This window comes from Pimephales promelas, chromosome 1 (assembly GCF_988280905.1).
Source record: "Pimephales promelas chromosome 1, fPimPro1.hap1.1, whole genome shotgun sequence".
In the NCBI taxonomy this organism is placed as follows: Eukaryota; Metazoa; Chordata; class Actinopteri; order Cypriniformes; family Leuciscidae; genus Pimephales; species Pimephales promelas.
This window is the reverse complement of record NC_142769.1, coordinates 37,021,833-37,045,238: the sequence shown is the minus strand read 5'-3', so window position 1 is coordinate 37,045,238 and position 23,406 is coordinate 37,021,833. Positions and strand designations below refer to the sequence as shown.

General features: G+C 36.7%; 1 protein-coding gene across 2 annotated transcripts in view; it reads left to right on the top strand.

Moving 5' to 3' along the window:
* The window catches only part of ccdc102a (coiled-coil domain containing 102A), a 66,184-nt gene extending 45,172 nt beyond the window's left edge, over positions 1–21,012 (top strand). For both annotated transcript variants that reach the window (XM_039662870.2, XM_039662869.2), the window contains exons 7-9: positions 11,958–12,128; positions 13,303–13,406; positions 19,601–21,012. In XM_039662870.2, coding sequence (XP_039518804.2) covers positions 11,958–12,128; positions 13,303–13,406; positions 19,601–19,739 — 414 coding nt within the window. In that variant the 3' untranslated portion in view covers positions 19,740–21,012. The remainder of the gene's footprint in view (positions 1–11,957; positions 12,129–13,302; positions 13,407–19,600) is intronic.
* Positions 21,013–23,406: the final 2,394 nt, after the last annotated feature.

Below are 23,406 nucleotides of genomic sequence, written 5' to 3'. Positions count from 1 at the left end.
CAAATTATTATAGGAAATATTTACAGACCGCCTACCTCAATGAAAGTGGAATCAATTAAAAATATTCTTTCTACTGTTTCTTCCTTAGTTTCTAATAAAGAAATGATACTTTTGGGTGACTTTAATATTAATTGGCTTCATTCATCTACATTTACTGTTAAAAATATGATTAATAGTTTAAATTTGACACAACTTATAGCTGAGCCCACAAGATTGACTTCTACCTCTAAATCTCTTTTGGATTGGGCCTTAGTTTCTCACCCGGAACGAATAATTAAATCAGGGGTTTTACCAGATAACTTTAGTGATCACCACATGATCTATTGTATTTGGAAAACTTCGATTCAACGCCTCCCTCCTAAATTTATTAAGATAAGGCAAACCAAATTCTTTAACAGAGACCAATTTATTAATGATTTGCATCAAATTAACTGGTATAGGCTTAATCTAATTCCATTTATTGATGATGCATGGCATTTTGTATATACTGAGCTCTTGAATGTTATAAATAAGCATGCCCCTTGGACCACTGTTAAAGTTAAAGGCAGTCACTTGCCGTGGGTAAATGGTGACCTTATTAATCTCTTTAAACAGAGGGATAGGGCCTGGTATAAGTTTAGACGCACAAAACACACTGCTGACTGGGAAGAATATAAACGATTAAGAAACAATTGTACCATGCAAACAAGAAACTCCAAATCTAGTTACTTCAGAAATTGTTTATCGAATGATTTCAAAAACCCACAACGATTCTGGAAACAGGTTAATAATGTACTTGGGAAATCAGGGCGGACTACAACCACTTTGAATTTGAATGATGAAAGGATAGATGATCCAGTATCCATTGCAAATGCCTTTAGTTTACATTTTTCTTCAGCGCCACAAGTTCAGAGCCATACTTTTAAACCAGATCTGGCTCCTTGTTCCCATACAGGTAGTTCTTTTTCATTTGCAGAGATCAGCCCAGCAGATGTGCAAAAGGCTATAAGTGAACTGTCATCTACCAGTGGAGCTGGACTAGATGGCATTGAGAACAAGTTTATTAAAATGGGCTCTCATGTATTAGCAGCTCCATTGGCCTTACTTTTTAATCTATCGTTTTCTTCTAGTACGGTTCCTTTAGCCTGGAAATGCGCAAAAGTTATTCCACTTCATAAAGGTGGCGAGTCTGATAATATTAATAACTACAGACCAATTTCAATCATAAACAGTGTTGTAAAAGTTTTTGAGAAAATAATTTTTACCCAATTATCGAATTATTTAGCTAATAATGATTTATTATCTCAATGCCAATCTGGATTCAGAAAACATTTTTCTACCACTACAGCCCTTCTTAAATTTACTAATGATGTGTTCTTGAGTTTTGATAATCGTATGTGTACAGGTGCGTTGTTTCTAGATCTTACTAAAGCTTTTGACTTAGTGGATCATTATTTACTTTTAGACAAATTGTACTCTTTTGGTTTGTCTACCTCTTCCTTGCTCTGGTTTAATTCTTATTTACATAATCGTCGCCAGTGTGTGTCCTTTGGGGGCAGTTTGTCTCAGTTCACAGTCATTGATAGAGGAATTCCTCAAGGCTCCTCTTTGGGGCCTTTATTATTTTCAATATTTATCAATGATCTTCCGCGTAGCTGTACTGGATGCAATATTCAGCTTTATGCTGATGACACGGTCATTTATTGTTCTAAATCTAATATATGTGACATCAGCACTACATTACAAAATGGTTTTGATTCAGTTCAGAGGTGGCTATTGTCTAATAAGCTTCTACTTAACAAATCAAAATCATTTTCAATGCTTTTTAAAATGAAACAGAACTCTTTAGAAAACTCACTAAATATTTTATTTTTGGATAAAACTCCTATAAAACATACTAGCCAGGTTAAGTATCTAGGCCTGTGGCTTGATTCTGATCTTTCTTTCAGCACTCATGTGCATAATATAACTAATAAGCTCAACTGCTCACTTAGAATTCTATACCAATCAATTAACTGTTTTAATTATCATGTCAGAAAAAAAATCGTTTCTCAACTTCTATTGCCAATCTTGGATTATGCTGACATTGTATACCAAAACACTACTGCCTCTTGTCTTCAGTCCCTTAATATAGTTTATAATAGCCTATGTAGATTTATACTCCGCTGCCCCTATAGAACACACCATTGTGAAATGTACCATCAATTGTCCTGGCTGACCTTATCAAATAGAAGGTGTTTTCATTGGTTACAGTTTGTTTTTAAATGCATTTATATGAATTACCCTGCTTATTTAAAACAATATTTAACTCCATTTAGGTCATCTCATAATTTGCGTCATAATAATCAAATTTATTTTTACACTCCACAGATCAATAAAGAAATAGGAAGATATGCATTTCAATATAAAGCACCATATGATTGGAATAAACTTCCAATTTCAATTCGCTTTTTAACTTCTTTTCCAATATTTAAAAGTCATTTAGCTCAACATCTCCAGAATACATGCAATTGCTTTTGATTAGCATTATTTTATTTTATTATATTTATTTCTCACTGTTACTTTTTTTTTTTTTTTTTTTTTTTTTTTTTTTTCCTCTTGGCATGGTACATATATAGTTTTTGTCTGTATTTTGATGTTGTCTTGGTACAAATGAAATGATATGGTTTACTCTGTTTAGGGAGGAGTGTGTCACCTTTTGGGAGTCTTGCATGAATGACTGTCTTGTTTTGTTTTGGTTTATATATTTAGCTGTATAGCACTACTGCATAGCACTTTTTTTTTTTTTTTTTTTTTTTTTCTTGTGTATTTGTTTTTTGTTTTTGTTTTTTGGCTTTTTTCTATTTGTTATGTTAAATTCAAGCTGCTGTAAGGTCAGTTTTTTTTGTTTTATTTGAATCTAGAATCGAGGACCCCCTCGAAAACGAGATGGCTCATCTCAAGGGGCTATTCCTCTTTAATAAAAAATGTCAAATAATAATAATAATAATAAATAAAAAGTAATAATTTAATCTTTTTTTTTATTTCATTATTTAAAGGTCCGAAAGATGCGAAACTTTCTCAAGTACTTTTACTACAGCTATTATAGGTTTTTACTATTACAGCTAATGAGATTAACAAATCATGAGAAGTTTTTAAAGTATTTAGATCTATTCCCATCACATAAAATGTTGCCGTGATGAGCATTGAGCAAGCAGATGACAGTCTGTTGATCGCGAGAATGAAGATCTTATCATTGCAACTAGGGTTGGGTATCGTTTGAATTTGAACGATTCTGATTCTGATTCCGATTCCTTGTTTCGATTCCGGTTCCTAACGATTCTCGATTCCGATTCTTTTAAGAGGCGGGGTCAAAAAAGTTTAGCTAACCTTGCTAACCAACGGCCTTTCTGAAGGAAATAATCCTTTCTGAAGGAAATACTCCTGTAAAAATACTCCTTTTGTCACAAATTTTGCCGAGATTTCGTTATTTTTAGAAAAGTGAAGCCACACTTTGGATCACCAACGTAAGGTACTCATGTTCGACTCGCGTGGTTATGCCAACACTTCCGGTAGACGCTTCTTCATTGGTGTTGTTCAGCGGTTTCTTCTTCCGCTCGGCGGACTGTGAATATCGAAACTAGGATTCGAATTTTTAATTTTTGAACGATTACGGGAAAAACGAAAAGTTAGTCTCGGTTCCAATCGATACTCGATTCTCGATACCCAACCCTAATTGCAGCGCAGTTTTTGCACTCTCTCTAATGATTTCACCAATGCAGACATGATGATGTACATATAGTAAAAGCTTCGTTGTGCAGTGTGCGTCATTGATTTCATAACGAGTTGTCCAGATAAACTTGCACTGTGTAGAAAGATTGTTCTTTGATCGCTTTCTGTATAATTTGTTCAGAATTTAAATAAGATTATTTTCATCCTACTAAAAGAAACGATGTGAAGTTTATATTTTAGTCACTGGCTTGACTTACTGATGCATAAACAGTATTAAATGATTTTGAGAGAAAGATTAACTTAACTGTCTGAACTTGTACAATTTGTACATCTGAACACTGATCAACTGCCAGGCTTCGCTCGTTTGCAAGCCGTGATATCTCTCGGGGAAAAACCCAAATCTCAATGCTATTTCTCTTGGAAAAACTCAAATCGCGTTTGTACTTCCTAGCTCATTTTCTCACGGGCGAGCCAAATTCTCTGGGCGGGCGAAGCAGAGAAAGGGGAGGTAACCTTTCCTCATTATGACGTAATAACGAGGAGATTCCAGATCAGCGCATCTGAGCTGCAGAGAAGAGAAAGATAGCCGAAGCTTGGTTTACACCGATTGAAAATTCTAGACACGAGGGGACCAAATACAGGCTAGGGGAACTAATGTTAATGTTAAAAAAACTCAGAAAGTGAAAATTTTATGTCAGGGGCCCTTTAAATTTGAATTATTTCTTAGTTTATTTAATAGTTCCTGGGTTTACTTTACTTGGCAAGTGTTCATTTTGGACCCTGTCTGGGAGGATGCATGTTAAAAACACAAAGGTGAACTCCAATTTAGATTCAGGCTGTGTAGATTTGCCCACAAAGCACCATTCATTTGAAAGGCACAGCAAATTCTATTTGTAGAAGGCACATCTATTTTCCTGGCCAGTTGGACCGCATGTTCCTTGGTCTCAGGTCAGGGCCACTAAGAGCCACAGACACCATTTGATCATAGCTCCTGGCCCAGTGTTTTTGCCCACTATAAAACTGGAGTGAGTGAATCATCCTTTCAGTCTGTCAAGAGAAATAGTGTTAGGAAGGCACAAACTGGCGGAGAAACCATTATGGCTCTAGCAGCTCCTACATCGCCCCCATTTTCCCATCGACTGAGGCGTCCCGCCCCCAGACTGTGCTCTCTCTTATATCCGTCTTATTAGACTTGATCTAATCCTCAGCTGTAATGATAGCTGTAAGACAGAGTCAGGGGTTTGTGCTGGATTCCAGCAGCACTTGAAGTTAAAGAAACACGTAACAGAGGTGTAGTGTTTATGTTCATTACAAGGTGCTTTTCTTGTGTAAATCAACCTAATGGAGGCATTTCCCTGGAGCAACACCTTGAGGACACCATAATAGGGAATCTTCCGATAATGGATCACCACTTTGTGGATTTCAATTTACAACCATAGTTCACCTGTCCAGATCTTTAGACCTGCCTTAAATCTATGGGTAACACTTTTCAATGAGCTTCCATTTGTTAACTAACATTAACTAACAATGAGCAATATATTTGTTACAGTATGTAGGCATTTTCATCTTTGTTAAAGATAGTTGATAAAAAAAATACAACCTACAATATGTATTCATCTTTGTTAAAGATATTTGATCTACAACTAATCATAGTTTGTTCATGTGAGCTCAGGTTTATTAATTAATATTAACACATACAACATTGCATTTAAATAACGTATTCGCAATTGCTGACATCAACATTAGTTAGTTCATGTTCACTAATGTTGTTAACCTTATTGTAAATTGTAACCAATCTATGTAACTGTTTGAGTAATAATAATTGTAAAAAATTTTGTATGACAATTTTCCACTATTTGTCTAGCCTTTATAATTACATGATAAAATTTTGCTTTGTTTAAATCATATTTATAATAAAAATATAAGTTTTCTAGTTTATATTACATTAATTTTGTATACTTATTTATATGACATTTGTTTATATGTTTTAATAAAAATAATAATAAATTATATAATTATTGTATTTTATATTATTATTAATTTTATGTGTATTTTCACCATCCCTCTCAGGCCATTTATATGTTATGACATTTTAAATAAACAACTAGGCATTTTTAAAAAATAGTTTTTTAGGCTTGTGAATGTTAATGAACGTTCTAGAGTAAATTAGCAGACAATTACCCTTTTAACTGCAGACTGCATGACTACATATTACATATAGGAATACATATTATAATTTCTTCTGAGCATACATATTCTCTGCCATCATGGCTGGGTTGTATAACTAGATATGTGGGTGTGAGGCATCTTTATGTCAATATACTATGCACACCAGGAGTGGAGTTTGCTCTTTTTTTTCTTATGTTGGCTCTTGGCAGCGAGTGAGAAAGCCCGGGTTAGCTGTAAGCTCCAGAAATTATATAAAACCTACTGTATGTCATAGCGCTGCAAAGAAGAAGTAAGTGCAAACCAAGTGGACCAAAATAGTTTGACTGATTTATTTAGCTAAAATTCACTAATATATTATATATTCCAATCTAAAGCCTTGTCTGCTTTTATAGCTGGCTTTGCATGGGCGGCAGCCATTGGAGCCACTCGATGCACACCATTTGGTGAGCACGTCAAAAAGCTCTCGTCTCTCTGCTCTCGATGCTGCCGTATGAAAGGCAAAATGAAAAGGATGTAGAATATTCTAGGACTGCGTTTGTGTATTTCAGATCTGTTAGTGGAAGTGAGAGACAGAAAGGTGATTGTGTCTTTCCTGGCAAGGTGTGTGTTCTGAGTGCGGTGGGCCACATGTTTTAGCACATTTCAGGATCTGAAAGCCAGTGAGGGGGAAACATTTAACAGCTTTCCCCATGCGGCTGTACAATCTCACCCTGCCTTCATTACTCTGCGCGTACGTGTCTGTTTGCATTCATCTTTATATTATTATACTGGTTTTTTTTGTCTTCACAATTCACATTCTCTTGCTGTATTCCCTTGTCTGAAGAACCGTATATGTAAAAATCTGTGCGTGTTGATCAGGTGTCTCCTTCCGTATCCCAGGTTTCCATTTTTCACTTTCCATTTCCTTCTGCTGCAGTAAATTTCTGTAGCATCATAGATCATTCATCATGACGTGGCATGTTTTATTCATCCAGCCCTCTTTTTTCCTTCCACTTTCTTTCAGTATCAAAACACTCACCAAAGATGGCTAGGCCCAAATTACCCCAGATGAAAAATTAAACTTTTAAGTGGAAAAGGCTGTTTAATCATAGGTTCCTTTTTTTAATGTGATGTCATTTGTAATTTTACCTTCCTCTCACTTTACATGTATTTTTTATCTTCTCAGATGGGTTCTGCCATATGCCTCTCATGCTTGAAAGTTTTCTACTTTCTCATACCATATTTCACTGTTTTGCATGACCTTAGGAGCTTCTTTTTTTTAACCTGTCTGTCATTTTACGAAACATGTTGTAAGCTAGATGAGTGACATTGATATTGTTATTTCTTTCAGGTGTAGGACTTTAATGGAATGGACTGTTTTTGCTTATGTTACGTAAGGCATGTAAACACATTGAATATAAAGCATTGAATATCAATGCTTACTCGGGTTGGCAGGTTGGCTTTCTGGTCAAATCTACTTTAAGCATCTCTAGGTATGGTGATGGGTACGTGATGATGTGGGGCTATTTTAACTCCAAAGGCCAAGGGAATCATGTCCAGACCAAACTTCACATCCTCAAATGTTGTGGGAGAGGCTAAGTTCGGCTGGCATCCAGGCTACTTTTTAAAGTTACTGTATTTATTTATTATTTATTCATTATTTATACTGTATATATGTTTAGCTTCTTCCATTTTCTAATGATTGCTCCAACAGTGGATCTTTTTTCAGCAAGCTGCTTGGCAATTCCACCGTACCCTTTCCTGCCTTGTGGAGGTGTACAATTTTGTCTCTAGTGTCTTTGGACAGCTCTTTGGTCTTGGCCATGTTAGTAGTTGGATTCTTACTGATTGTATGGGGTGGTCTTTATGCCGCTAACATCCTCAAACAGGTGCATCTAATTTAGGATTATAAATGGAGTGGAGTTGGACATTTTAAAGGCAGACTAAGGTCTTTAAGGGTCAGAATTCTAGCTGATAGACAGGAGTTCAAATACTTATTTGCAGCTTTATCATACAAATAAATAGTTAAAAAAAATCATACATGATTTCTGGATTTTTTTTTTTTTTTTTAGATTATGTCTAAAAACCTACGATGACAATTTCAGACCCCTTCATGATTTCTAAGTGGGAGAACTTGCAAAATAGCAGGGTGTTCAAATACTTCAATTTTCAATTTTCGGTAGTTATTGTATAAAGTCTTCTATTTGTCTTCGGTTTGTTTTATGCTGTCATTTGTGTCATTATGGTTGTACTATGTGAATAATTTTTTCACTCTTTTTGAGCCTTTTACTTTTATTCAGAAATGACAGTTGAAGAGTGTCTGAAGAGAGATATGGTGTTATTGGTAAGGACCACGGGTCAAATTTGAATCTGGATCCCCTGTGGGCACTTGGACCTGAATAAGATGTGCAACTGTTTACTATGTCTCTTGTCCAAAGAAGTGTTTTTTGCACAAAACACACAGACTTAGCTAGTTTTGAAGCAAAAGACAATCAAATATGTCAAATACCAATGAATTGACTAAAGTGAAAAATGGCATTTCAATAACTGACTAAAAACCTTTACATTGCCATTAAAGTGACATTAGTGAACCTAATCATATAAGTCTGCAAAGAAATGCTCGTGGTATGTACAGTATGTATCACATCACTTGATATAATCCCATTGACAGTTTTTAAATACACTTGATTTGTCAAAAACACTTTTGATCACACACCACACACACGCAAAACACCTCGGCAGGCCATATTGAGCGATGTGCTCCACATACAGAGCAGTGTGATTTGCTCTGAGGTTAACTATGCTGTGGCTCTCTCAGTAAAAACACAAGTAGATCTTGTCCTCCTTTCCAGTAACCCAGATAATCAATAGAACACAGTGGCCTGGGATTCTCATTCTGCCTGGTGTGTGTGTGTGTGTGTGTGTGTGTGTGTGTGTGTGTGTGTTATTCTTCTGTGTTCTGTCTATTTTTTAACTGCTACTATATTTTAAGGTATTTTCTTTTTAGATAGATACATGCGATATGTGTGCATACATGCTCCCGCTCTAAAGCAAATAGACAGTTTGGCTGCTCATGTGATGGGGGAGGTACATTATGAATGAGATTTGTCTAGCTACTTGATTATCCTCTTAAATTATTAATGGATTCTGGTGCTTCCCTTTGGCTTCCACCCCCCTTGATCTCCCTAGACCTTCCCTCTCTTTGTTCTTCACTTTAATGGTCACACAGAGGTTTATATGAGCTGTGTGTGTACAGAAATGAGAGAAGATCGGAACACTAAGTAGATCATCCTGGGTCATTTCTCACTTGGAGATGCTCATAAGTACTTGACTTAACTGTTGATTTGAAGTGAGGGAAGCAAGAATGAGAAATAAAAAAATGCCTAAATGGTTAATTGCGCTTGTTAAATGTTAAAGTTGAAATGTAAAGAGATTGTTTGTTTGGTTGTGTGTTTTAATCAGATCATATATATATATTTATTTTATATTTATTTATTTATTTATTTAAAAAATCCATAGATTAGGAGGGGTTTCTATCATCCTGAGTGTTTTTTTCCACTGTTCCACATGCACCCTTTATGTACGTTAGTTTGTTTTGTCTTCATTTTCCTTTGTTGTTTAATAAATGGGCTGTGGTAAAGCGCATACCAGGAACTGTCTCTCTTCAGAGGTCTTGTCTAACCTTAAGATCGACTTGGACAAATACCTGGATACATTATCAGAGTTTGTCTTGTCTGATTTAAATACTTGAGGCTGTGGTTTCCGGATCCTAATCGGGGCATAGCTTCTTGTGGCGGGTTTGAGTGGTTTTCAAGATGGTGGATGTAAAGAGACTCTTCCAAGGCTTTCATAGTATAAAAAGTATAGTTGGACATTTTTGCATTGCTGTTTTATTTACACTGTTCCCCAAAATGGTATTAAAAAGTGAGGAAGAGCAAAAATATACAATTGTAATTAGAGAATAGATCTAACACACTGTTCCTTTGAGCCATGATGCTACATTTTACTACTTTGTATTATACAAACATGACAATTTCTATATTAAACTTTTTACTCTACTGCTCTATAGTCTGCAATAGACTCCAGTGGGAGCAGAATAATAATAAGAGAAGAAAACAAACACTATAGGGGGGCAAAGCACCTTCTGTTGGCAACATAATGTACTTTGTTGGTTGTGGGCATGGGGTGTTTTAGTTGTTGATTAGATATGACTTGGGCTCCCCATCACAATCCCTTGTGTTGTGATGGGAACTGAAGCAGTGTCCTTTTTATTAATGTCTAGGAAGGTCTTTGCTTTGTGTACACAACAAGTCATTTAGGCATTTACAACAGTTTGTTTTTTTACACAAAGGTTGATTTTACGCCATCAATCTGTATTCCAGTTCCTGACTGTTGTTTTTAGTTGCAAATTGCTATTCACAGGCCGTATTTGTGCGAAGAAAAAAAAATGTGCCAAAAGTGTAAGCGTGAAAAATGAAAGTCAGAAGAATAAAGATCTTATTTATTTTGCGTAAACATTAAGCTGTAGTTTCACAATACTTGCAATAAACTTACGAATAACAGTAAAATGCTGCAAATATTATTTTTCTTACACTTGAAAGGTGATTTACACCTTTACAAATATTCTCTTGCACACGCTAATTTGATTAATGCTTGCAATCTCTTATGTACACTTTCACAAATCTTAGTATACCATTCTTTATGACATCATTTTATCTTAATAGAAATTGAATTTATTTTCATTACTGATAAGTTAATAGCTCTGTGACCTGTGTTTTCTCTAAAACCAAAAGGATATCCACTTGATAGCATGTGAAAATGCTTACTTTAAAGGGGTGGTTGATTCTGATTTCACTTTTTTTTACTTTAGTTAATGTGTAATGTTGCTGTTTGAGCATAAACATCATCTGCAAAGTTACAACACTCAAAGTTCAAAGCAAAGGGATATATTTTCTCTTACGGAAAAAGCTTTTTAAGGAGTACAACAAACGGCTGGTAGGGACTACACAAGTTTCCTCCCAGGCTTGTGATGTCCCTAAAATTTACATAAACCCTGCCCCTGGAAACATACAACAAGAGGAAGAGTTGTTGCAGTAGAGCACATTTGGGAGTCTACTCAAGCTATCGCATCCGTCTTTTCACATTTATTGCAATACAGTACTTAACACAAATGCAATAGCATGTAGGCATCTTACAAGAGTTCCCTCACAAGCAATTTTATAGATTATCATGACAGAATTTGCTAATTAATGAAGATAGTTAACTCCACATCAGCTATGTAAATAATTCAACTAACCATTAAGAAACATCCTGTTACATCCTACATGTTGTCACGTCTTCTGGAGACTCTCCATCTTTGTCCAACACAGAACAATTTCTCACATTTTGGTGCATGTCTGCAAGCTGCTAATGACGCGAGCTGTTATCGCTCTGTGCCGAGAGCAGCAACTCATTTGCATTTAAAGGGACACATACAAAACCAAGCGTTTTTTCTCTCCCTCAAAAAGGGCCCATTTTAACATTAACATTTAAAATTATCTGTGGGGTATTTTGGGCTAAAACTTCACACACACACACACACACTCTGGGGACATCAGAGACTCAGAAATCTTGTAAAAACAGGCATTATACCACCCCTTTAAACTAGGCAGATTGAAAATGAGCTCAGAATGTTTTTGGGTTTTTTTTTTCTCACTGAATAATGTTAACAGCACTTTTTTGTCTTTAGCAGGGGTGTAGTAAACCTTGATAGAACTTTTAGAGTTTTTACAGATCATACTTCACACACAGGCATTAATCATTATATTTATGAGCTTTGTTTTGCTGCTGTGCAAAGAGAAAAACTCATGCAGGCCAATGGCTTCTGCAAACCAGTGAATGTACCATCAGTAGAGTATAATCCCAATATAGGTACTAGAGCCCTGATTAATTTTCATCAGGCTGGCCGATAAGGTATATAATACCCCCTAACACACACAAACACATTTAGTTGATTCTGTGTCAAAGTATATGAAAAAAGTTACTGTTACTAAGCAGTATACAGGTTGGTGGTGATGATGATGATGGAGTCAGCTGTCTTGTATCTAGGAAATGGTGTCAACGCATCTGCTCTCTTGCAGGAGTTGGCAGATTTGCGGCACGTCCACTCCAAGGTTAAAAAGCAGTACCAGGAGAAGATGGCTGAGCTAGCACATGCTAACCGGCGTGTGGAACAGCATGAGACAGAAGTTAAGAAACTCAGACTGAGGGTGGAGGAGCTGAAGAAAGAGCTGGGCCAGGCTGAAGATGAGGTGAACCAAAAAACTTGCTCAAATTAATACTTTCTTTGGGTGTATTCTGTGGTTTTCTTTGTTGTCCTTTTATTTAAATTTAATACAGTAAGTGCATTTAATACAGGCTCAACAGTAAGTGTGTTTTGTTATGTTTAAACAACAAATTGATTCGGCTGTTACTTTACAAAATTAGATAGAGATAAATTCATCTTTGCTAAGACAACAAACAAGTATAACACAAAATTATTAAATGTTTAATTTTCAAACCATTCGTCCTGTCTCTCCTGACCGTGTCAAGTCATTTTCACAGTTTTGATCATCAGCTAGATAGCATTGCATTAGTGATAATATTTAAATCAGCAGAATTCTCAGCAACAATTTTAAGTAAATCACAGAAAACCAAATCTTTACTTTTGCTATGATCAATGAATGTACGCTAGATTGGCAACACATGTATGTATTGTATGTGTATGTGTATATACAGTATATATATATATATACACACAGTACCTCACGTAAGTGACCACACCTATATATATATCTTTTTAAGGGACAATATTATAGAAATAAAACTTGGATATATTTTAGAATAGTCAATGTGCTGCTTGTATATCAGTATATATTTACTGTCCTCTGCAAATAACTCAACATACAGCCATTATTGTCAAAATGTACACCCTAGGTGATAATAGCTGTACCGTACGTCATTTAACCATGTAGAGCCACATGTCTTATTTATAATTTTCATGTTGTTGTCTGCTTAACAGGACCATACAAATTTGTGTATCTTGTATTAGAGCAGTTAAAAGTTGTGCTTTGATTACAATTCTCTCATACTGACCACTGGGTGTTCAACATGGCACCTCATGGCAAATAACTCTAAGGATTTGAGAATTAGAATTGTTGCTCTCCACAAAGATGTCTTGGGCTATAAGTAGATTGGTAACACCCTGAAATTGACTTACAGTACACGCCAGGGTCATACAGAGGTTTTCCAAGATGGGTTCCACTTGGAACAGGCCTCGCAAGGGTCAATCAAAGAAATCGAGTCCTTGAGCTGTGCGTCAGGTGCAGAAGCTGGCTTTTAAAAAAAATTGTCCCTTGAGAAGATATACTAAAATGTGATTTGTGTACTCACTTTTGTGAGATTCTGTATATGATCCCTAAACTCTGTATTATGCAATTGTTTCAGTTGGATGAGGCTCATAATCAGACCAGAAAGCTACAGAGATCCCTGGACGAGCAGGTGGAGCAGTCAGAGAACCTACAAGTTCAGCTGGAGCACCTACAATCTAGGTAACCAGATAAATAAATCCACACGCACTGTCTCGGAAGCATCTCTATACCAGGTCAACTGTGTGATACGTTTGAGAATATTGTGTTCAGTTCAGATGTCTATTGATCAGTTTTGAATACAGGAAAAGCTTCTGTTACACAATATCATGAATAAGATGGCAGGTTTATTGGGTGAACTGTCAACGGTTCTCTCAGCCGCGTTCTCTCTTTCAGTCTCTCTCTCATTATTCTGCCTGCATTCAGGCTTGCACCTACCCGCAGCCAATCCCAGGCTGCCTGGCTGTGGGTTACCGTAGTAACAGGGAGACGTGAAGCGGTGTTGTGGGCTCGGGCCCCACGCAGCTGGAGAGAACAGTGACAAGCATGTCGGCATGGTGGTGTTTGTAGAGACTGATGAAAAGCTTCTAATGATTAAGACATCCGCAAAGCAAAATTCCTCCATATTACACCTGTGTAGATGCATGTGATTTAATTATGAGATTGTCGTGAAAACAAAAGTCATTTATCTAAAATAACGCAGCCTTGCAGATTTCTGGACGGCCAACTTTCTTTTGTGGGTATAGGAGAGATGTCTGTATGACTGTTGAGAATAAATAGCTGACTCTCATTTGAGGTAAAATGGCATTGTAATTTAAAGGCGATTTTTACATTTTCTGAAAGAAATGTAAGTAGCGTATGAAGTGGTTGTGTTAGAGCGTTGCTTTGTTGTGAGTGATTTGTGTCGTCGCATACTGATCCATTTCAACAAGGCTCTCCCCCATGTCTCAATAGCTGCGTTTCCATTACCTTTTAAATTGCACAAATTGAAATTGCGAATTGAAAATATGCCCAATGGAAACACACACGTTTTTCAGGCCATTCAAAAAAGGAATATTTCACAAAACTACGATGGAAACAGTTTTTCACAGTTATAGGTCACCTGGCGTGAGTAAAAGTCAATCATTCTTTAAAGATGCCACGTTATGTTTGGACAGTAGAAAAGACGAGTTCTTTATTAAACTCATAAAAGATGAAAGTATTATGGGAATACTGGATTCTGAACAACAAAGAAATGCCAGAATGTATCAAGCAACACCCAGAAATACCTCATACAGCTGCTGCCAAGTACAGAATAAGGGACTTGGATAATATACCTACGTCTCCTTCATTTGCCGTGGCTGCGATACGTAAACCTACTAACATTCGTTGCCATTGTTTTTGGAATGACGTATCTTGAGAGGTAAAAAATATGTTTTAGTTGCAGAAACAACTAATTGTTTTTATCGACATTTAGAAAATATTGCAAAAGTTTTGTGCAAATTTGATGTTACAGGCTAGTGATATTCTCGTCCCTCCTTTTGCCTGGGAAATTCCTAAGTTTGAGGTTTCATGCATGTCTACAGTTTGTACCGAATCCTGTTCCTTAATGTTCCATTTAAACACTTTTAAGTTAATGAAAGTTGTCATAGTACTTTCAAGGAAGATTTTTTGTTTGTTTGTTTACATATACTCTAATTTGAGGTGCCATATATATATATATATATATATATAGTCAAGTATATTTATACAATATATGTGTATATATACAAAATATGCGCTTTTCACAATATAGATTACATCAAAGCAGCTTCACAGTATCAATCAAAACAGAATAACAATGTTCATTTCATAGTGGAACAACATCCACACTTGGTAGAGCTGATCAAGGGTATTACTGATTGGTTAATTTGAATATCCCCAATTGAGAAAGCCAAAAATATATAAACAAAACATATTTTTGAGTTTGCTCCAAAACTAAAATAAAATGCTCTACAGGGAGAAAAGGTTGCTCACTAGGTTGTCAGCGAGTGCCAATCATCAATGTAAAAGAGGAGTTGTTGAAGAAAGGATGCGAGAACATTCATTCCGACCGTCCCTCTGAGAGGTGGGCCAGGGTTCAGCATAAGCGCAGCGATTGAGGAAGAGGGGAGCAGGCCATGGGCGGATAGGGTGACAGATGGAGTTGAGCGCTTGTCCAAGTTGTCATGGAGACCGAGGATGGTCTAGAGGCTGATTTGGAGTAAGCGTTGTCAAGGTGACAGGAGAAGGCTGGAAATGACAGCATTAAGGAACTGATAGGGCTTCAGTTGCTGAGTTGACTTAGAGTTCATACCCATGTCTAATGCCACAGGAAGTTCAGAGTTCGCATCATTTCCCAGCTGGCTCTGACTCCGCCCACTTTATGCCCTGCAGCAAGAATACCATAAACCATCATATCTGCTGTGTGCACAGTGGACACGCAGAAAAGGATCAAATCTCATGATTGAGGTTGGCTTCTCTCGCCCGCTGTCCTGCTCTCAGCGGCTGTGTCTGTCTGTTACTCTCGCAGCGTGAGACAGCAGCTCTGCTCAGCCCACCGGCAGCACCATTTGGCACCCCCACCGTGCCTATTTGCTGCTTTCCTCATTGGAAAGCTGTGAACTCACTGTCTTTCGTTTGTGTTTCACCCTTAGTGGCTTGTTGTTGTTCCCTCTACTAGTTTTTGTCCTGTCTGCTAAGGTCCTTGCTCTAATTCTCTCTTTTTATTCATGTCTCTCCATCTCTTCCACTCTCTTTCTCTCTACCTCGGCCTCTACAGAGAGTAAATGGTAATTGACTTTATGTGCTTCAGTCTATAATCATAAACTTTGTGTGTAAATCGATATATGAGGGCAGACAATGCTCCTAATCCCTGCAGGAAGCAGAGAAGCCTACCAGGTCTGCATGTACACTCAGGCGTGTCGCGTATACCACTTGCATTAAACACTTTGTTGTCCATTTATGTTGACTATAACCCTCATGGTCTGTTTGTGGTTTAAAAAAAAATCACAAAACCTTTCAAATAGCTCAAACAACATGCAGCACTTAAAGCTACACTGTGTGATTTTTACCCCCATCTAGCGGTGTAAAGGTATATGACCATCCAGTGAATATTAGTTTCTGTTCCTCTTAATTCCGATTTCGTTTTAACTCCTACGGTGGCCAAGGTAGTCCAAGATTAACATGGCTTCCAGTTCAACCTCATCCATGAGTGTTAACTCAAACGTAAACGCGAAAGGCGAAGCTTGAATTAACGGGTATGTCCCTCTTTGGCTAATGTACTTTCAAGATGGAGGGGGCAACATGGCGACCGACATTAGAACCCCTTACCCGTATGTATTTCCAATGGCATATTATACACTCACGAGAATACTTTATTACTTGAACGAAGTAAATATACATTAATGTGCTCATATATTTTTGAGTGTTTTTAGCTAAGAATAAACTAAAAGAGTTGCACAGTGTAGCTTTAAAGTGAGATTTCGCTCAAAAATGCTAATTCTGTTTTCATTTTCTTCACTCTGGTTCCAAACCTCTATGACTTTATTTTTTCCGCAGAGCACAAAAGAAGATATTTGGAAGATAGTTGGCAAATGGTTTTCGTTGACTTCCGTTGAATGAACAGAAAAAAACACATTTATCAAATTATCTTCTGTTCCACAGAGGAAAGTCAGTCATACATGTTTGGAATGAAATTATGACTGAATTTTCATTTTTGGGTGAACAATCTTTTTAAAATTTAAGTGTGAGGTTGCTCTCTTATGGCTTTTCTTAACCTTATGACTGATATAAAAAAAAATCTTACATTAAATCTGGTAATTTATGTACAAAAACATGCATGCAATGCAATTTAAATGCAAAGACATGGATACACTAACAGTGTAGCAGTACACTCCTGCCAGTAGTCTGATAGTAGACTTGATAGCTTGAAAGCTCTGAGGAATGTGCCAGATACGGTTCTGCGTGGAGGAATGAGCTACACAAAGACGGAGACATGGCGATGAGGCTTTGTGTAGAGATAGATCAGATGGAGAGAGCTGATGGTGTGGATCTGTGCCGCTTTAATGTAGCTCGCCAGTTGCATTCTTATCTGAGTGTACAGACATTAAAAGGCAGGCATTTAAAGCACACCTCCACTGAGTGACAGGCAACTCATCAGCTTTGTGTGGCAAAGAGAACTAGAGAAAGGGAGCGTGCGTGTCTGCGTTATGTATGGGGGAGTTGAAGAGGGGGATATATTAATAAATAAATCAAACAAAGGATAATGAAAATGTCTGTTGTAGAATGGGATTATCATGCACGTGACATTGGTGTCGTGATTTCACGGTTGCTTTGTCTGACTGACATGTTCTTTATTGTACATATCTCTGTGCCAGTAGCGTTGGGGTAGAACAATTACATTGCTGCTTTCCGATTGGTCACATTGGTTTTCCATTGGTTTGGTAGTGCAGAAGTCAATTCCACATCCTAAATGATGGTGTAATGTTTTACATCAAAACAGAACAGATAATAATAGAGTTTATTCTTTGCCTCAATGAACAAATGAAAGAATAAAAGGCTAGGAGAGTTGCTGATCAGAACTTGAATTGTAAATGAGTGGTTGACATGAAATGTCCTGTGCGAAAGTATTAGGCATGTTAGTATTTTCACCAAAACAAAATGGTTTCAAGCCAGTTATTTACAGTATATATTTTGCTGTAGTGTGTTAGTAAAAAAATATCAGTTTACATTTACATTACAAGATTACATCATGAGAATATGAATGGTCATGCTGTGTTGCATTCAGTGGAATAAACTGCATTTTAAAATATATTATATTTTATATATATATATATATATATATATACACAAACATTTATAAGATATAAATCACTCAGTAATTATTACACACAGTATTTTCGTCTCTGGTGATTTTGGTTCTATCTAGATAGCAAAAAATACCCTTTTTACATGTATTTACATTGTAAATAAGTATGTCCGTGTTATTTATCTACCACCCAAATGTTAAAATGCTAAAATATTCATGGTCTCTCAGATAAACCCTGAAGACATGAGTCACTGTGTGGGCTCAACAAGAATCAATTTGGTTTCACTATTTGTATGCATCTCTCTATGTATGATCTCTAGTGAAAATTGTAGCCCTGTGAAGCTTTGGACTCAAAAAGCTTTTAGTGTAATGTGTAATTTAGCAATGTTTAGTGTTTCCTGACAGTAGGGTCCCTCTTCTGTGGAGGATCCTGGGTCCTTATACACCCCTGAATACAGCCAGAGAAGCTTTTCATCTGTTCACTTATTCAAACACTTACAATATGGTGTGTCATCAGCTGTTCAAAGATGAGAGGGATGTTTCTCTCTCCCTCCATTTCTTACATCAACCTCTTGTTCTTTTACCTGTATTATGTTGTTATGATTGTTTTACCTCGTCTGTTTACCCCAGCAGCACTTTAATGGCCAGGAAATGTTGCCTTACATGCCACAGGGCCAATATTTCCTTACAATTACATCAAAAACATAAAAATACAGTGCCTGACAAGAATAGAGACTCAAAACAGAGCGAAAAAGTCCAAAGAAAAAGGATGGGCATTACAAAGAGTGTTGTCAGAAATAACTGTGCTAATGACCACCTGTTTTGCTATTCTAGTTTGCTATTCTAATACTCTCAAATATTCAGATATCATATAAATCATCATCATAAAAAACTATGATTTATTCTGTTAATTTGCCCACTGGTTACTCATTCTGAGCTAATTTGCATTTGTTTTTGCATTTGTTTTCTGATGCAGTACTGGTGTCAGCTATAGCTGAACTGATGTATTTTATTTATTTATCTATTATTTATCTATTAGCACGTATTATTATTGTTTGCCAGTCGTTGTCATGCCAGTAATAATGGATGATAAACTTTTACTATGATTCTTAGAGCTCCTTGTTTCTTGTTCTTATTTTAATTGATGTAATGGAGGTACCAAGAATCTTTGTGACTTAAATTTACTTATGTTGACTAAAAGCTCCATTTAAAAGTGAATGAACAACCTGATATGAAATCAACAGTGACAAATAATGCTAGACATTTTCTCAGACTTTCTACTGTCATTTTGAAGAGTACATTACAAAATTATTGTTTAGAATGTAAAAAAAAAAACTTTTAGAGAATTGTTTCACTTAAAATGTGTACTTTATCTCTGTAATTGACACTTGTTCATCTAATGCAGTGATTTTAGATTAAGTGTGGCTTAAGTGCCCAAATTTACTTTTTGATTCCACTGGGATTACGGATTTCTCATTGTATATCCTTCTCTCGTTTGTCTTTATGTATTTACTTGATTTATGTTATTATTATTTATTTTATTTAATTGTTTTATATTTTTTTGGGAAAGGCTAAGACGTCAGCAGAATCCTGGCCTCTTTGGCAAAATGATGACATCAGCTTCAACGCGTTTTGGGCCTGAAGACGCAGATGGGCCCCATAGTGACCCTGATGAAGATGAGGAAGAACTGCAACTTCAGATCCCCTGAATTGCTCACTCCACACCTGGAAATGGACAAAAAAAACTCGTAGATCGTACTCAAACATTTCACCTTCTCTTTCATTCCATCTTTCAGTTGAGTCCAGAAGAGGACACAGACTTCACAATCCTCAGCAGACAGATAAACACAGCGATTTTTCAGGAGCCTGTTTTTGACAGCTTATAAAGTGTGTGCCAGGGCTTTAAATTGTGTATTATGTCTCAAGTAAAACAAACCTGCTTGTGTCTCCACTAATATATTGCTGGTCCTAGATGGCACATAGATGATTAATATAAGGATACAGGCTCACCGATTATTAATCGACCAAACTGTTTACTGTTATGATTTTTGAGGGTCTCATGAAGCCCATAGTGATAATGCACATGGTAAAGTAATAAGTGGACTCATGCGCTGGTACACACATTTCAAGCCTGAAAAAAAAGCCCATTGTAACTTGTTCACACTTTCAAACAGTAACCCTGGAAGGAAATTGACACAGTCTGGATCCCATTCTCATCTCTTGTCTGACTTGGGATGACCTCTCCACAAAATACTTCTGCTTCATGCACTGTTTACATGCGTGTTCCCTTCCGCCTCTCTTCATTTATTTTCCATCACCAGCATTATAATGTTCCCTTTTGCTCTTCCCATTCATTTTGATTTCCCATTTAATCTTTTGTCGGCCCTCCCACTCACCCCCATCGCTTAACACCAGATGAACATGATGATGATGTTCCCTGTGTCTGGGGAACATTTCATTTCTGCTGTGTTGTTACTGAAGAGGCAGGCAAGTCGTTTGTTTTTCGGAAGTAGTCTTGCTTTAATTGTCCCAAAGTTCTTCTTGGTGACCATATAAATGTGTTTCTGTCTTTGCAGTGGAGGAGTAGTCTTGTTTTATGTAGAAAGTAGGGAGGGGGGGCCGTGGGTAGTTTGTGAACAAGTCGGTTGGATTCTTATTAAATATATTCAACCATAATTGCTTTCCCCTTTTGTATTAAACCTTTGAAAGGGACCGGTGCATGAGGGAACATTTTAACAAAAAGTTCTGTTGATTTTAAACAGACTTTTAAGCAATATAATACTGTCTACATCTGCAATGGGGACCAATACTGACTCATCTTCAACTAGGACATTTGTACTGGTCATATTAAAGTATTTATCAGATGTTCGTTTTTTTTACATAAGTTGCCTGTATTACAGTTTTTTTGTATTTGTTTGTGTTTGTATTTTACCTCTATAAATGTTAAGTGTATATACAGTAAATATTGACTGACAAAATCAACTCCTGCCCTATACATTTCTTTTCTGGCTTTGGAACCCGTTTCAATTGTATATACATCACAATAATGATACAAAGACCATCTACATTTCCGTTGCGTGCTGACTTGAACTAAAATCACATGGCTGATTGCACCTTTCTATGGTTGCTGTGCCTCTCTCTGACATCTTTATAATAACATCTCTTAAACTTTTCTCGTATGCTTTGAGTACATGAGTGATAATTAATTACAACAGGTAATGTTATACTTTAATCATTCTTCTTTTAGACACGCTTCAACAACCAAAGATGACCCCAGGATGGATATCTCTTTCTTTACGTGTCTCTGTATTAATTGGTTTGTAAAAGGTTGTATGGCAAGATCACCGCAATGTGTGTTTTTATTTTATTTTATTATTATATAGCGAAGCAGAACCCAAAAGTAATTATTTTTACTTTACAAAATACATTTACGGATTGCAGATGAAGTCGGAAGATCAATGTGCTTGTGCAGAACGTGCCAGAAACAAAAGTCCCTAGAGACCTATTATTTTGTGCGTTTAAATATGTTTAAACTGCATCAGGTTTTGTTCTGGTTCATTGGATATTTTGTCTATTACTTTGGCTTTGAGGAACTTCCCAGTCCTTTATAATAGTGATGTGCAGCTTTAGTGTTTTAGCTTTCATTGGACACTAAAGCTGCCTCTTAATATAGTTTTATTATCCCCTATTTTGGCAATGTTTCTTACCGTGTTAAACTTCTAATATCTTTACTTAAGCTCATCTCTGGTATCTCGCTGTTTCCACCACCCATGTGTGTCAGATGCTGACAGTGTCTTTCTGTGTCACTGAAGGAGAAGAGACGCGGTTTTAACTTTTTTTTTGCTACCTAATATAGTGTGTCCTCAGTTCTACCTGCACTTATGGTTAATGTAGCAAGTCATAATCTGAAGCAGGCAAAGACTAAAATAACATCCTTACTTCTTCCTGGCACTTTAACGACCTCCAATTATCCACATCTCAAACTTGTCGAGGAATCTGAGTGCTTCTGTAAAAGCGAAATCCAATATTGACATCTAGAGACCTCAAGTATGACGGATATAAAGTGTACATGCACCGAGAACAGTATGGTAATATCCATATGGAGATTAACAAGGTTTCCCCACCGAGTGTCTAGCACACTTTGCCACATTGACACCTATTATAGATTGTCAGCAGGGAGTGGAGTTACTTGCAGCATGGAGTACTTTCCCTGTGCTCTGCTTTTTTCCATGTATCATCTGGTCGTGCTGCTTACACGGGAATACTACTGGAATACTGCTTCTACAGATGTGATAAATACTGACAGTAGATTTTTACATAGAGTAGTGCTGAAAATACTGCCGCATTGCTGAAGTGTTCCGGGTGGTTGCTAGGGTGTTGCTATGTGGTTGCTGCACTCTAAAAATTGCTGGGTTGTTTTAACCCAACTTTGTTGGGTTTTTTAATTACATTTTTAACCTAACGTTTGGGTTTGTCCATATTTGACCCTAAGTTGGGTTAAAACAACGCAGCGTCTTTAGAGTGTATGGTATTCTGTGTTGCTAGGTGGTTCCTTTTTGCTTCAAGTCCCACACCAGGTGTCCGGTATTCTTGTCTCAATAATTCAACTGACCTACAATGCAAGTCTGGCCTGTTTCATTGCATGTCTGAAAAGTCATATAACGGACCTGTCCTCGGCAGCTGTACTTTTGGAGGTATCATTCATGACTAGTTCAATTCCTAGAGAGGAGACTTATTACAAACTTACACATTGTAGAAGAAATTCTGTCATCATTTATTGAACATCGTGTCTTTCCAAACCTGTATGACTTTGTGAGAAAAATATCAGTGTTCTGTTTTTGTTTTGCAAAAAGTTGTACAGTTAATTTAGGTCTGGTGTCATACAAAGGATACCCACTTAATGTCTAGCGAAAGGGATATGTGCATGCAGCTAAGAAAGTTAATGGTAATTTAAGCTTCCAACAACATGAGCCACAACACTACAAACACAATATGTTGTGAATCAGGAATAAACCACTTCTTCATTTTTTTTTTTTTTTTTTTTTTTTTGATGGGTTAATTTGCACCTGAGGGTTGCAACAATCCTTTAGATTCCAAATGTATTCTGTTGGGCTGTCGTAATGTGGCATTACTTAATATGTGCTTGCAAAATAGCTTTAGTGGTCGGACTCGTACTTGCAGATACTCTGACTTGCTTGAATGAATTTTCTAGTATTTTTTTCCATGGTAAAGAAATAATTTTTATCATTCTCTTCAAGGAAATGAGTTAAGCAAAGACCCCCTGGTACCAGAGCAAACTGTGTAAATGACAAATTAAACCTTAAAAAAAATATGCCTTTAAGATGCAAATTTACCACCCATGGAAATTTTTTAAAT